At 39.5% G+C, this 16,280-nt stretch overlaps 1 protein-coding gene across 2 annotated transcripts in view; it reads left to right on the forward strand.

The window, feature by feature from the left end:
* VCAN (versican) overlaps positions 1-15,630 on the forward strand; it is a 107,038-nt gene extending 91,408 nt beyond the window's left edge. For both annotated transcript variants that reach the window (XM_063963951.1, XM_063963952.1), the window contains 3 exons: positions 9,564-9,708; positions 10,489-10,671; positions 13,462-15,630. In XM_063963951.1, the coding sequence (XP_063820021.1) occupies positions 9,564-9,708; positions 10,489-10,671; positions 13,462-13,595 (462 nt within the window). In that variant the 3' untranslated portion in view covers positions 13,596-15,630. The remainder of the gene's footprint in view (positions 1-9,563; positions 9,709-10,488; positions 10,672-13,461) is intronic.
* The last annotated feature ends 650 nt before the right edge of the window (positions 15,631-16,280 follow it).

The following is a 16,280-nucleotide window of genomic DNA, read 5'->3' on the forward strand; positions in this document are numbered from 1 at the left end:
GGCAAATATCAGATAGTGTATGCTCGCGATTGATAACTGTTGAAAAATCCTTCAACATGTCCCATTGTATCCGATCTTTGGTAGGCTGCATCGGGAAGTGTATGCGCTGCATCCGCCAACTGTCTGACACTTCCCTCATTTCCTTCACAGGGAAGAAACTGAGAAATGTCTCCTTCCCAGGGGAGGAAACCAGATATCATAGCCATACGCTGTGAGAAATGCACCCACAAATCTGAAAACTATCGTTTTTGGACTTTGGTCACATATCCCATATGTATCAAGTCCTGGAATGCGATACATTCCAGAGCATGGACCCGGTGGGTATCACCATCTTTAGATGGCGTTACCCAAAAGAAGCCTATGGGTTTCTCTTCGTGTTTCCCCTGAGATTCCTCTCAGAACACCCAGCGGCTGCCACGACACATTGCACATGCGTAGAAGGACTCACAGGTCCTAAACCCAGAAGTCCCAACTGTTATCAGAAGAGCTGTCCTTTGTGTATTTCTAGGTACATCCCACTCCGTGTACGACCGCAATATGTGCTGGATGTGAGACTCTCAGATTAAATGTCTATCAGTCTAACAGGCATTTTATGGAACCATGTATGCCCAGCCTAATTGTCAAATCATACTCTTCCTTTTATAACTAGCTCTTCATCACATTACGCATTTTCACTTGCTCCTTACATATTACTTAGTTTATCCTCATTGATGTTTTAAATGACCGTTAATATGTATCATTCAGAATGCTTTTAAACACTAAAATGTTCTTCTTGATTAACTTTAAATGATCCCACAATCTGACATAAAAAGACAATAGCGATAAGGGTTATATATATAGATTCCAAAATAATATTCCTTAAACCATGCTTATTTTAGTCTAACACAAAACAGTACTCTGCTATTCTTAGAACCTACATTTCCGAAATAACATAGATAAGGCACCCTAAGGTTCTAAAATACGTGGCTCATAATATGTTACCACTTTATAAGAAAGAACTAGCAGAAATGCTGTCATTATTAAACAGCGCCACCTTGTGGCTGTGAGACATTATTGTATTACAGTCATGAAGGTCATTTTTGTAAGTACAGTTAATATCTTCCTTTAAAATACAATAATTCTATTTTGCAATGTGAAGATAAAATAATTAAGTACAAATATACCTTTCTGCCTTTCTGGGATTTATCCAATTTTAGTATTTTTTTTTTCAGTTTTCAGTGAAAACTTTATACCTTGATTATTATTATTATTATTATTATTATTATTATTATTATTATTATTATTATTATTTATTAACAGCTTCTTATATAGTGCAAGAAATTCCGTTGCACTTTACAACAGTGATAAAACATAAGTGGGTAATAACAGACAGACATAGAGGTAGGAAGGTCCTGCTCGCAAGCTTACAATCTATAGGAAAATAGCCATTGATACACAAGGATAGGTGCTATCTATTGCATAATGGTCCACCAGATTGCAAAGGTTCTTAAGGGGGGTACTCACGGAGCGATCGCTGCTTAAAATCTAAGCAATCTGACTAGATTGCTTAGATTTCAAGCATGATCGCTCCGTGTGTAGCCCCCACAGCGATAGCGATGCACAGTCCCGCGCATCGCTATCGCTGGTGCTAGATTGAGCCTGCATGCAGGCCAATCTAGCAGGTCGCTCATTTCACCCGCTGGGTGAAATGAGCCCCCCCTGTCTCCCCCCGCACGCTCAGCACACATCGCGCTGTGCTGAGCGGTGGGAGAGATGTGTGCTGAGCGGTGGGAGAGATATGTGCTGAGCGGTTCACTCAGCACACATCTCTCCCAAATCGGGCCGTGAGTACTGGCCTTAAGTGGTCTGCATGATATGGTCACACAGCGATGTTGGCCTGGGGTCAGGAGGATGGGAAAGTGAAGAAAGAGATGATATGTGAGGTTATGTGTGGATATAACCTTAATAAAATTATACAAATACAGTGTAGAAAGGACTTTCACATCAGTGACGCATAAAATCCTCTGAAGTATCCCTTTTGTCTTAGTTGTTGCAGAATGATTACTGTAAATATGGAATATCTGCACAAGTTTGATATATGAAAATTCCTAAATTTATATGTGATAAAGCTAAAATTTGCTGTATATGGGGATTTTGCATAGTGCACTGTATAATATGGGGATGCTAGACAAATACAGTACAATAATAATAATAATAATAATAATAATAATAATAATAATAATAATACAGATTAAAGTAAGGCATTAATCTAGTACAGCATACTTAATTGTAAGTACCTGTAATTAAATATAGTGTTAACAGGCAATAAATATAATGTTAACAGGAAGTTCTAAAATGAGGAACTATAAAGCATTGGAATCTTCTAATTTATAACTGCTCTAGATGACAAGTCACAATTTCCTTAAAGTAAAGAACTGTCTAGTTTACTTCATCACATACTTATGCCTAATATACCCGAGCTATATATGCTTTAGATTTAAAAACTGCTGGTACAGGTGATGTGGCAATGTGGTTCTATGGTTACACTGAAAACAGCAAAATAATTCCTATTAAAACATGAAAGCAATGTAAGATCCATTCTGCTACATTGTATCTAACCAACTAAATAGTTTATCTGGGCATTTACAAAATTTGCACTTTGTTTGAAAGTATAATTTCTACAAAGAATGTCTTTGTGGCCATTTTCATTAGATTCTGTCCCTCTTTTGTTTCTCTATGGTTGGATCATGTACTGTAATTTAGATGTTTCCTGCCACAGGGAAACTATTGCGTGAGCTGGTGATACGTATGGGCAAGATATTGCTGTCGAGGACAAGTGGGACTTGACCTTTGTCTTATAAAGTGATGACTGCTAGGGGCAGATCAAGGTTGTGTTCACAGTAAGGAATGCTAAGCGCATGGAGCATAGAGATTAGCAGTACTGCCTCCAGCACTGAGGTCATGAGTTCAATTCCCAGTCATGGCCTATCTGTGTGGAGTTTGCATGTTCTCTCTGTGCTTGCACAGGTTTCCTCAGGATTCTCCAATTTACTACAAAATAATACTGGCTAACTGGCTAAAAAATTAACCCCAGTGTGTATGTTTGTGGCCATGTGATAGAAACTTACATTGTTAGCTCCACTGGGGCAGGGACTGAGATGAACGACTGAATAATTATCTTTAAAACAGAGGAATATGTGTGTGCGATATGAATAATTTATGATAAATTAATAATGGAATTGTTCTAATAAACATCTAAATTTATATCACACCGTCCTCAGAATTAAGTCGGTTAAAAAAATTTTTTTGATTTGTATTCACTCCAGAAAAGAAAAGTACACATTGATGTTATCTATTAGTTTCATTTAGGCTTTAGAATCTTGTACTTTCGCTTGAGCAATTCTTTATTTTGTTTCGAAGGTGTAAAGGAGAAATCTGTTACAGATTCAGGTCTTCTGTTAAGACTCCCTGGCCTTATATGGCATTTTAACTATAACCAAGTCTAACGTAGTATTTATATAACAGTTTAAAAGCCGACAAGAGATCTGTGTACACAAAAATAAATCCTCATAAAAGGTGTCTCTTGTCTAAACGTAACAGTTTTATTTGTCATGTACAGATAAACCAGTACGTTTGACCCAGATAATGTCTATTTATGGCTTACAGAATATGTCCTGATCAGTAGGGGTTCCCTTCATTGTAAGATTAGCTGTGAATCATTGAGAAAGAAAACTAACAAGTTGTTTAAATGATGGGACCTGTCCTTTTATCTAGATATATTTTACTTTCACATATTGTTTTACATTATATTATAGAGCAATATGTGAAAGTAAAATATATCTAGATGCATGTGTGTGGTCTTTACCTTGAGTACATGCATGCAGACACAGATTGGACTGACAATGCATTGCTCTTGTATATGACCTACTGTAAAAAACACATATACCACTTTCAGACAGAAATGTCTGAAAGTCCCGGCTTTTACCCAGCACTTCAATGGCGGGTAGTTTTGCCGGTCCCTGCCTGACCCTCCTTTCACACAGATAAGCAAATTACCGGGTCAAGAATTTCCACCTGGTAATTTGTGGATAAACACGGGTATTTCATCTGTGTGAAAGGGTCAAACTGGGTTAAAATTCCCGGGTCTCCGACCCTGTTAAATTCCAGGATCGAAGTCCTGGGAATTTCAACCCGCGATGATCCTTTCACACAGAAAGAGGACCCGTGTTAATCGTCAAATTACCGGGTGGATCTTCTTCACCTGGTAATTTCACATTCTGTGTGAAAGGGGTATTAGTAATTGACGTCTAGTAAGACAAATGACAAAATTATAAATCTATATGTTTTTATCACATGAACCTTTTGCAGTTCTCCTTATTTTTCTAAAACATATTTGTAGATAATTAGTTTACTACAGTGTAGATAATTAGTTTACTACATTTTCACATTTCCCTGGTACAACTAACGTTTGATAAATTATATTAACATTGGAACCCAGCAATATCCACAAAGCTACTGTATTTTTTATTTGTCCCCTTACTACCTGAGGATCTCTAGTTGTTAATGGAACTCCGGTTCTGGAAATAGGTTCTAGCGAAAACTCAATTATTGTTTTCCACTGAGTTAAACATATAATCAGGTTAACAAATAGCAAGACATATCCAATCAACAAAAGTTACACAACATAGATGGGAAAAGCCAATGAAATTGACAAAGATAGTTAAAAAATGTTTGCTATTTGTCATATTTTCCTCCACAACATTAATAATATGATGTACAAACTGCCAACATTTCAATTAAATGTCCATCAAAGTTTTCCCACGGTCATGTACTGACTCGCATTTCACACAGAGATGCCTACATAAGTATATTGGTTCCCAAACTCAATGTAACATGACCACGGAATGTATTGTTGTCAAAATGCTCCAATCTAATAAATATGTGATATAATAAAATTTTACTGTGAAATCTGAAGATATTATAAGGCACCAAGGACAAGGAGGTATATGTAGGTACAATGATGCTGGGTAAACAAATTCATACTCCAGGATGACTTAGTAGAATATCTTTTATCTATCACAATACTGTTAATGATGAATTCCTTATAATACACGTACACACTGGCACATTACACAGAGATCAACAGGGACTTGTCAGTTCACATTAAATATTAATATTAATAAATTAAAACCTTAGGTGTATATTAAAAATGCAGTACTATAGTGTTCTTCAGTCTGATGCCACAAGGTGGCAGCATTGTTCACAAGTTCCTGGCAGGAGACAGGGTGATCTGTGCATATCAAGAAACTACGTTAATGTCTCCATCAGGTCTAACAACTTACATCCAGACATAAAGAAATTAAATTAATTACAGATAATTATTTTAAAATACATCACATAACCACAAAAGTAAATAGCGTCTTATAATAAAAGAACATTACTGTATGATTCCCTTTGGGCTACAGTTGTAGCATTTTTTTTCGAAAGGGGATCCTGAAATCCTTCTCTGGTATCCTAGGCTCGCACATAAAAAGGATCACAGGATTGATAAACAGGTGACACAAAACATTCCAAATTGCTGCAATATGTGGTGAGAAGGTATGTCAGCTTTTGGGTCCTGAGTACTATTAATAAATAGGCCCTTAGATGAGCCGGCTTTTATTCACAGGACCAATGCATGTCAGTGCTCAGCATACACTAGCAGGATTACCCACATTTTATTATAATTTCCATGGACATTGCTGCTTCGCTAATCTGTAGATGTATCTCACGTCAAGTGCTGTCTTAGATTGCCCTTTGTGCACTACAATACCCAGCATTTCATGTGTAATAGACAGAAGGACTGTAGTGTATTGTACATATTCATTTCTCTGATTCAATAGATATGAACTAATAAGAGTTATGACAATTGTATTCAGTATATAAAATAACAGGAATTGTACCATGCAGTTGTATTATAATAATAATAATAATAATGATGATGTTGTTGATGATGATGATGATGATGATATAGAGACATTTCAAGAGATGTAGAAATGAGGCAGCCTAGACCACTGTGCACTAGCATTGATTGTAAATGAGATTTGTGTCTTGTGCCCTTGTAATTAACTTCTTTAATTAAATATTAGTGCTTTGCCTGTCACATGTCATACAGTAATGGAGGTTAGACGCCTGGTGCCGTATATATTGTGCTATCTGCATAGTCAGGGACTAGCTAACAACCAGTTTCTGGCTATCATATACTGTATCTATTACATTTTAGTAAATAATGGCTAGAATCTGGTTGCTATGGGCAACTTATCCCCCTATACTATATACAAGGTTTGATACATCTAATGGGTCCAGTACATCTGGCAAATATCGGGGCAATTCCCTGTTTTGACGATGGCTGAGGTGATGGATCTGAAAAATCCAACATGTTGGAAATCCTCGATCCGCTGATTCCAACCAAAAAATGTTGGGGCTCAGCGAGTCGGGGTGTTCTTTTTTACATGTTGTTTTTCCTGTTTCCCCAATGGATGTGTGATCATCGATGTCTCACGATGATCAGATCTGCGGATCGGTATGGCAGAACGGGGAATCTCGGCTCAGATTTATAGTCTGCATAACCCTAAGAATGTTACAATATTATCTTTCACAAATACATGTTTATACATCACACTTGTACAATAGCTAACATGCTGAGGAAACTTTTTCTCCCTGTATAAGAAGAAGATCTATGGGTGACATTTTTATTACAGCTCCCAGTCAGACGAGGCAATATTGATATAGGGGGAGATGGGATGTAGTTAAAATACCGGCTGTTGGGATCCCAGCGATCAGGAGACCGACACTGGAATCCCGACAGTCGGTGAAGTACCGACGAACAGAATCTTGACCACAGCAGGTTATTCCCACTAAGTTGGTGGGTCCACACCACCAACTGAGGGGTAATATAACCTGTGGTGAGTGAAGCAAGCCACCGGGTCTGAAGTGTGGCGTGTGCAGCGAGCATGCAAGAGGACTCACTACCCGGACTCCCGACAGACGGGGTGTCGATGGCGGTATGCTGACAGCCAGCATCCCGTCTGCCAGTAAACATATGTATTCCAGGGAGATGTGTCAAACTTCCTAAAAAGTGGAGAAGTGAAGAAGTTGCCCATAGATTCTACCTATCCTTGTACGTAAATACCACCTATAAGCTAATTGGTTGCTATGGGCAACTGCTCCACTTTTCAGAAGGCTTGATATATAGGCTTACCATACAATCCCCTTAAACCAGGATACTAAAGAATTACACAGGTTCGGTGGCTGGCTGACTTCAAGGCTGCATTTACTTAGCCACAGAACCTGTGTAATCCATGAGCGTCCCGGTTAAAAAGGGATGGCATGGTAAGCCTATTGATACATCCCTTAGGAATCCAGTCTACAATGCCCCTTTCAACACCACATTCACATGTAATGTATCTTATACATGCGGTTTTAAAATACGTGTTATCATGTTCCCTTTTTACTGCTTTAAGTTCTCCTGTAGAACACACCTCAGAAAACTGATGCCAATGAAAATGATTTACTTGCTATAATTGCTATGTAGTCTGCAGGTTTGGTGGCATTTATTAGTTAAATGATACCTGCCATTAAGTTAACTTTGTAAACCCAGCCACCAGCCTTTTGCCACATTTGTGGGTCTTGAAACTTTGTTATCTAAGCTTACACCTAGTAAAAACAATTTTGTAAAGTAATTTCAAGGGCAAACATGATCAAATGAAACAGTTTCTGGAGCTAGCCCAGAATCCAGATCAATGCTTTCGGCTGCCTGACATCTAATCTCTAACAATAAATGCTAAGAGTGCCATTTAATCTTGAACACACTGGATAAAAAAGTATAAAGCTGCAACAGCTCAATATTACATTTTTCTGCCATTTGATGAAATATAACTTTTATTTCTGAAGCAGAGTGACTGCGCTGACATTTAACAAACTCAAATAACTTTATGCCGAAAACCAAAAATGCTGTGTCAAGGAGATTTCTGTGTGCTACGTGCTCAAATTGGAGATTATATGATGATAAAATTGCTGAATCCATAAAAGTGCCATATTCAATAATATTGTAAAACACCGGGCGAGGGAATTTTAAGTAGTGCGCAACTTGCAAATAATCATAGAAGTTCTATTGTGTATTTTAAAACAACATCCACTTGAATACTTATTTAAAGGGACTAGTGATACATGTAGGCAACTACCGGTAGTGCCAAAAAGATGAGAGAACGGTGAGGTCCTGGAGTGTGGCATCTGATACATGCAGCCATTTATTCCACAGAAGTCTCCACTCATCAAATTGCTCCCTATCGAAACTAACTGTACTTCTGCCATTGAATATTAAGCGGTCTATTCAGGAAGCAGTGAAAAGAGCGGAGAAGTGAGCCAGTGGAGAAGTTGACCATAGCAACCAATCAGCATTGAAGTAACATTTATAATTTGCATACTATACAATTGTATGGAGCAGCTGATTGGTTTTCATAGGCAACCACTCCACAGGCTCACTTCTCCACTCTTTTCACTGCTTCATGAATAGACCCCATAATTACTACACACATTTGGAAGCCCTACTCATTTTTATTGGCATATTATCTATTTCATATATAACTTTTCCATTATGGGGTTGATGTTTCAAGCAATGAAAAGAGTGGAGGAGAGGACCATTGAAAAAGTTGCCAATATCAACCAATGCACTTTTACCTATCATTTTATAGAATGTCTTTGATCAATGCTACTTCAAAGGTGGTTGGTTGCCATGCCAACTTTTCCACTGGTCTACGTCTCCACTCTTTTCACTGATTGATATATTAGCCCCTTTATGTATTATTAGATACATAAGCACCATGGAATTATGTACGCTCGATCATTAGTTCTGAGGGCTGAGACAACGTCTTCTAGTTTGAGGGCTTAGACAACCTCTTCTAGTTTGAGGGCTTGTTCATCTATATTTAAGCCACCATAATATATTTGTGCTTCACAAGTAAATTATGATTAAAAATAATAAACCTCTCAAACCTCTTAAACTTCAGCATGAGTCACAAAGCTAACATTCATATAATCACCAAGTCTTGGAAGGGAGGGTGGAGGAAAGTTGAATCTTTGAGATCGTGGCTAAGTATCGTATCGGGAAAGCTGCCAAGGAGCTAAGAGAATATGCAAAAACAACGGGATATAAACTGAACTTGTTCTGTGAAAGCTTTTTGGCATTAACCTTGAGAAAAACTTAAGGAAAGATAAAGGTGTTTGGTGATGTAATCAGCTGAGGTAATACAATGTCACTTCTGGAGAAGCAGAAAAAACATACAAACTTTGGAGCTGGACAGTTTCTAACCGTATAAGTAAAGCATGGCATAAAAAATAAATAATATGTAATATTAATTTTTTATTTGTATTTGAACTTTTGAAAAGGTCGGCATATCAATAGCAAGTAAAAGGGGATGGGTATCTCTGAGTGCTGTCCGTTCTGAATCATGATCATTATCATCGCGAATCTTAATAATAATTGAATATGAGTTTTTGGCCCTTTTTTAAATCAAAATATAATTTTTTTCATTTTTTTATTTCAGCAATATGAAAACTGGAGACCAAACCAGCCAGATAGTTTCTTTTCAGCTGGAGAAGATTGTGTTGTAACCATTTGGCACGAGAATGGACAGTGGAATGATGTGCCGTGCAATTATCATCTCACATACACCTGCAAGAAGGGAACAGGTACGCTTCTTACAAACTCTGGGGCTGCTTCAGAGATGGACGCTGAATCCATATTTACACCATTTCTAGATGTTTCTGGATCTGCATATGTGCAGAAGCTGCACTGCACATGGGCAGATCTGGATATTCAGTGTCGCTTGCAGTGTCCCAAATGCTGCAGCATGACTGATATGTTACTGGCGTTGGGGGGGAGAGAGGAAGCATTCCAGAAAACAGTGACACGTTGGACCCATATTTTGGGTGTGCCGAAGCCAGTGGCTGCATCCTTGGATGTCCGCTGTTCAGGCAGTTGATACAATAATAAGTGAAGCCGGCAATGGCATCTATTTACTGAAGACATCTCCTGCGGTTTTTACAAAGACGCAGCAGCTGTACCATAGCATCCACCTCTTAATAAGCCCCTTTGTTTTAATGTTATAAGTGCCAGCATGAACAAAATAATCTTATGTGAAAGAAAAGCTCCACCCAAAACCAGACGTATCAGTTTGGTTTACATTCAGCAACTTAATGGAAAATCACCTGATTGCAGGGATGGACATTGGAGACCATTGGCCAGCAACCATCCATGTTCCTGATTCGTTAGAAATATTTTTCCTCTGAATAGTGGTCGTGCTAGATAAATGGCTGATGCTGCTTTTGGCAAATTCTCCTTTTTATCTCTCTCCAAGACTTGATACATCTCCCCCTCAGACTTCCTTAGTTTTGAAAATGATTTGTGTGTGGGCAAAATAGCATACATAGAAGAGGCATAATATTTGCCATTTGGTTTTGTTGTTTTAGTTGCTTGTGGACAACCTCCTCTTGTTGAAAATGCAAAGACCTTTGGGAAGTCTAAACCACGTTATGAAATAAACGCCATGATCCGATACCACTGCAAAGATGGCTTCGTCCAACGACATATGCCAACTATACGATGCCGAGGTGATGGCAGGTGGGATCTACCTAAAGTCACATGCTTGAAACGTAAGTATACCAATCAATAGCTATATCCTATTGTGACTGTAGCACATCGCTGCCCCACTGACAGCAGCACATGCCTGCCTCACTGACAGCAGCACATCCCTGCCTCACTGACAGTAGCACATCCCTGCCTCACTGGCAGCAGCACGTCTCTGCTTCACTGACAGCAGCACATCCCTGCCTCCCTGACAGCAACACGTCCCTGCCTCACTGGCAGCAGCACATCTCTGCCTCACTGAAAGCAGCACATCCCTGCCTCACTGACAGCAGAACATCCCTTCCTCACTGACAGCAGAACATCTCTGCCTCACTGACAGCAGAACATCCCTGCCTCACTGACAGCAGAACATCCCTGCCTCACTGACAGCAGAACATCCCTGCCTCACTGACAGCAGCACATCCCGTCCTCGCTGACATCTGCACATCACTGTCTCACTGACAGCAGCACATCCCTGCCTCACTGACATCAGCACATCCCTGCCTCGCTGACAGCAGCACATCCCTGCCTCGCTGACATCTGCACATCCCTGCTTCACTGACAGCAGCACATCACTGCCTCACTGACAGCAGCACATCCCTGCCTCACTGACAGCAGCACATCTTTGCGTCACTGACAGCAGCACATCCCTGCCTTACTGACAACAGCACATCCCTGCCTCGCTGACATCGGCACATCACTGCCTCACTGACAGCAGTACATCCCTGACGCACTGACAGCAGCACATCCCTGCCTCACTGACAGTAGCACATCCCTGCCTCACTGGCAGCAGCATATCTCTGCTTCACTGACAGCAGCACATCCCTGCCTCACTGACGTCAGCACGTCCCTGCCTCACTGGCAGCAGCACATCTCTGCCTCACTGAAAGCAGCACATCCCTGCCTCACTGAAAGCAGCACATCCCTGCCTCACTGATAGAACATCCCTGCCTCACTGACAGCAGCACATCCCTGCCTCACTGACAGCAGCACATCCCTGCCTCACTGACAGCAGAACATCCCTGCCTCACTGACAGCAGAACATCCCTGCCTCGCTGACAGCAGCACATCCCGTCCTCGCTGACATCTGCACATCACTGTCTCACTGACAGCAGCACATCCCTGCCTCACTGACAGCAGCACATCCCTGCCTCACTGACAGCAGCACATCCCTGCCTCGCTGACATCTGCACATCACTGCCTCACTGACAGCAGCACATCACTGCCTCACTGACAGCAGCACATCCCTGCCTCACTGACAGCAGCACATCCCTGCCTCGCTGACAGCAGCACATCCCTGCCTCACTGACAGCAGCACATCACTGCCTCACTGACAGCAGCACATCACTGCCTCACTGACAGCAGCACATCCCTGCGTCACTGACAGCAGCACATCTTTGCGTCACTGACAGCAGCACATCCCTGCCTCACTGACAACAGCACAACCCTGCCTCGCTGACATCGGCACATCACTGCCTTACTGACAGCAGTACATCCCTGACGCACTGACAGCAGCACATCCCTGCATCACTTACAGCAGCACATCACTGGCTCACTGACAGCAGCACATCCCTGCGTAACTGTCAGCAGCACATCACTGCCTCACTGATGACAGCACATCCCTGCCTCGCTGACCATCAGCACATCACTGCCTCACTGACAGCAGCACATCCCTGCCTCACTGACAGCAGCACATCACTGCCTCACTGACAGCAGTACATCCCTGCGTCACTGACAGCAGCACATCACTGCCTCACTGACAGCAGCACATCCCTGCCTCACTGAAAGCAGCACATCCCTGCCTCACTGACAGCAACACATCCCAGCCTCACTGACAGCAGCACATCCCTGCCTCACTGAAAGCAGCACATCCCAGCCTCACTGACAGCAGTATTTAAATAAAGCATTGTGTAGTACAGCAGGTATAATCTTGCTTATCACGTATGAATGAAAATAACAGCAAATCAATGGAGACAGCACCTATCAGCTTTATACTGTAGCACAATTCACAATCAGCCAATCAAAGTGGCTAGCTAGTTCTGGCAACCGTTATTAATATCAGTTTGTATTTGCATTAGATACCCTACATGGGACACATTCAAATAGCCACAGGGTTCAGTGGTGAGGTCTGTTCTCCAAGGAAAAGTGCCAGGTGCTATTAAATTACAGACCCGCTATCTACTTATGAGCAGCCCTGAGCCAGCCATTAGCATCTATTTCTGCTTGCACCATCTGGACAGAAATGAGTGTTAACTGATGCCTCTGGGCTGCTCTTAGATTAATAGCAGGTCTGCAATTTAATAACTCCGGGAACTTTACCTGAGAGAACAGAACGCGCGACTCAACCTGCGGCTATCTGAATCTGACCCATAGTGTATTTATAATTATTAAGCATAGACAACTGTAGTTATATATATTAATTTAATTACTGGATCTATTTGTGTGAAATATTTTTGAAAAACTGGTCTGTGTGCAAATTGCCACTTCCTGTATACCAAACACTTCCTTTATAACAAACACTTCCTGCATAACAAGTGGATAGCAATGAAGCAACATCCAAACACTGCATAAATCTACAATTTTAAACCACTGAAAACATTTTCTAAAGCAGAACATTTAAAATTCATGCAATGGGTTTGATTTTTTCTATCCAGGCTCTGGTAAATATTGGCTATTTATTGTAATACTATAATCATTTTGGTGTGTTTCTTTATCCGTAAAACTGTGACCTGGTCATACATTTAGTTTACTGTATTGCTTCTAAGCTGTAACACTTGGGTGTTTTTAAAGTCAACACAAATCTCTTTTACTTTCAGCTTCCTTTTACCAACGGACTTATTCCAAGAAATATTACTACAAATTTAGCCCACCTGAGATGAGGGCTCCACTGAACACTTCTAAACACCACCAACACCGTTGGAGCAGGAACTGGCAGGATTCTCCACGCTGAATATGCCCTCGTTTTCTTCAACGGACACCATATCGGGCAAATTTCTAAATTACAGTGCCTTTCATTTGTGTTATAAGAAAGAATTCCTATCTGGTCAGCTCTTGGACTCTTTGGACAATAGCATTATACAGACAACAGTGGAAAACAAGAATTAATTTTTAATTTAAGTGTTAGAAGTTATAGGGAACTAAACCAGATGTAAGCATAAAATGAATTCTACTAGAAAATGTAGATTGTGTCACCAAGGCAAACAAATATATTGTATTAATACAAGCTTACCTTAATATTTAAACAGCTAGACCCTAGCTCAGTTGACTTTTGTAAATAAGATGATTTAAATATGTTTTCTAATCATGTATATAAAATTTAACTAGTCAATCTAAAGTCAGGCATATTTAATAACTGCTATAGAGCGTTAATGTTACATCACTAACTAAAAAGATACTAGTTGATGAAGGACGCAAATAAGCCCCGAAACCTTGGCGTGAATACTGTTAGTGCCAGATGAAGAGAAGTTTTCAGAGGCGCATTATAAAGACACTTGTGCCATATAATATTTTATTGGTTTTTTTTTGTGGAAAAAGAGAAGAAAAAGAAAAAGATTTTTGGGGAACAAAATTTTCACACCACTGGGATCAAGGATTTTTTGTTGTTGACTGCAATAAAAGTAACAGTGCTGTTCATCCATGACCACTCTACAAAATGGACTTGTTGGATGAATGGTCTTTCATTGTTTAAGTCTGTAGCTTTTTAGAATATTATACTGCTAATCCATGGAGACAGTTATGTGTAAGGGTCATTGATGCAAACTCATACCTGACATACAATATATGCACCCTTTTATTTTTTATTTTTGCATCAGATTACAGTATGTATCAAGTTGCATCGGTTTTTTGATGCAAGTTTTTAAATGACGTCAAAACTGCTGCACAAGTAGATGCAACACAGGTTATACGAACTGAGTCAGTTGTGATTTTGCGTCATACCACTCGCACCTGGTAAACCACTCCCCTTGTTTTCACATATAGGGGGAGCTTTGTTCAGTGTCTTCGAAAACACTACATAGTGTATCTTGAAGATGCATATTACAATTTTTTTGTAAAAAATAATAATAAAAAAAACAGTAAATTTTGTACATATAATCATTTTCTAGGTCTTTTTTAATTAAATTCTGAATGTTTATTGATGAATGCGGCAGCTGTGAAGCTTACAGATATAAATGTAGGAAGCCATACTGTTTTAGCTTATAGGGTGCTTCTGTGCCATACATGCCGACCATAAGGCTACAGTATGTCTGAAAAATACTGTAGGTTACAAATGTAAAAAGTCAAGATATCTGCTCACTTGAACTAAGTATAGGTTATAGGTTATCCCTTTAGTTTCTGGGCAGTCCTGAAAGGACACATACAGTAGGGACAGATTTCCTGAAACTTGTAAACATTGGAGGTGCTGCTTAAAGCAACCAATCAGATTCTACTTCTTATTTATCTTGAACATTCTAGAAAATGATGGCTAGATCTAATTGGTTGCTCTGGGCAGCACAACTCCTCCATTTTACCTTTTTTTTTTTTAGAAGTTTTCTGTAAATCTACCCCATAATATTTAAGTATAATTCTACATGCTTTGTTTGAGAGTCCATTAAGTTATCCACATAACTTAACTTTAAGCATCTCTTAGAAATTAGATTTTATACTGAAACAAAGCATGATTTTGTTTGAAAGTGAGTGGACCTGTCACCTGCACACACTGGAAGAAGACATTTTGAGGACTGAACCAATATTTAGGTGACTGCAGCCAATTCACTAGATATCAATGACACCACCAAATAACCCTGGACATTATACTTTCTCCTTAATATTTACCTACAACATGGCTCCACAGTCTGTAGGTGGCAGGTGCACTTTAAATTAGGGGAAATACACCAGCATCATCTAGAGCAATCTTAATTTTCTCATTATTTCCATGAATGAAGATATTGTTGATTCTATCAAGCAAATGAACAAATGTAAAAAAATAAATATACTTTTCTAGGTAATCGTTAAATGAGATGTTCTGAAGTAGAATTCAAAATGAAAATGGAAATATATGTTATGTATTGTAAATTTATTAGTGAGCCATTATGGTTTCCAAGTGAAATGTTAGAAAATTCACAATGTCACTGCTAGAGGGCGCTGTGACCACTGTAAGCTCCTCTGGTCAGATAAGTATTTATAACAATTAGCCAACTGAGGAGAACATTTGGCGATTGTTTTGAGGCTGAAGGATAGCCACTCTGTAAAGTAAAACATCTATAGTATAGCTTCTCAACAAACAGTCCTCATTATTTCTAGTGTGATTGATGCATTCCTATGACTGCTGCACCTTGTGTTATTATCATACTTGTACTTGACAGCAATGCACAACAGTGTTGACCTGTATGTTTTTTTTTCTACTATTACAATGCACATAATACTTTTTTTCTGTATTTATATTATAACTTGTATAGTATATAATGTGAACCTTTGGGTATTTGTGAATGAAAGTCTAAATCTTTGTAACTTTTATATCTGCTTCTGTTTCACCAAAGAAACTTTGTTTGTTTGCTAGACTATGGTTTATAGTGTTTTTATTTATTCAATTTTTTTATTATTTTTTAAATAGAAAAATGTATAATTCTAGATAAAAAACCCCATCAATAAACACTCA

The sequence above is a fragment of the Pseudophryne corroboree genome, chromosome 1, assembly GCF_028390025.1.
Source record: "Pseudophryne corroboree isolate aPseCor3 chromosome 1, aPseCor3.hap2, whole genome shotgun sequence".
NCBI classification, from domain to species: Eukaryota; Metazoa; Chordata; class Amphibia; order Anura; family Myobatrachidae; genus Pseudophryne; species Pseudophryne corroboree.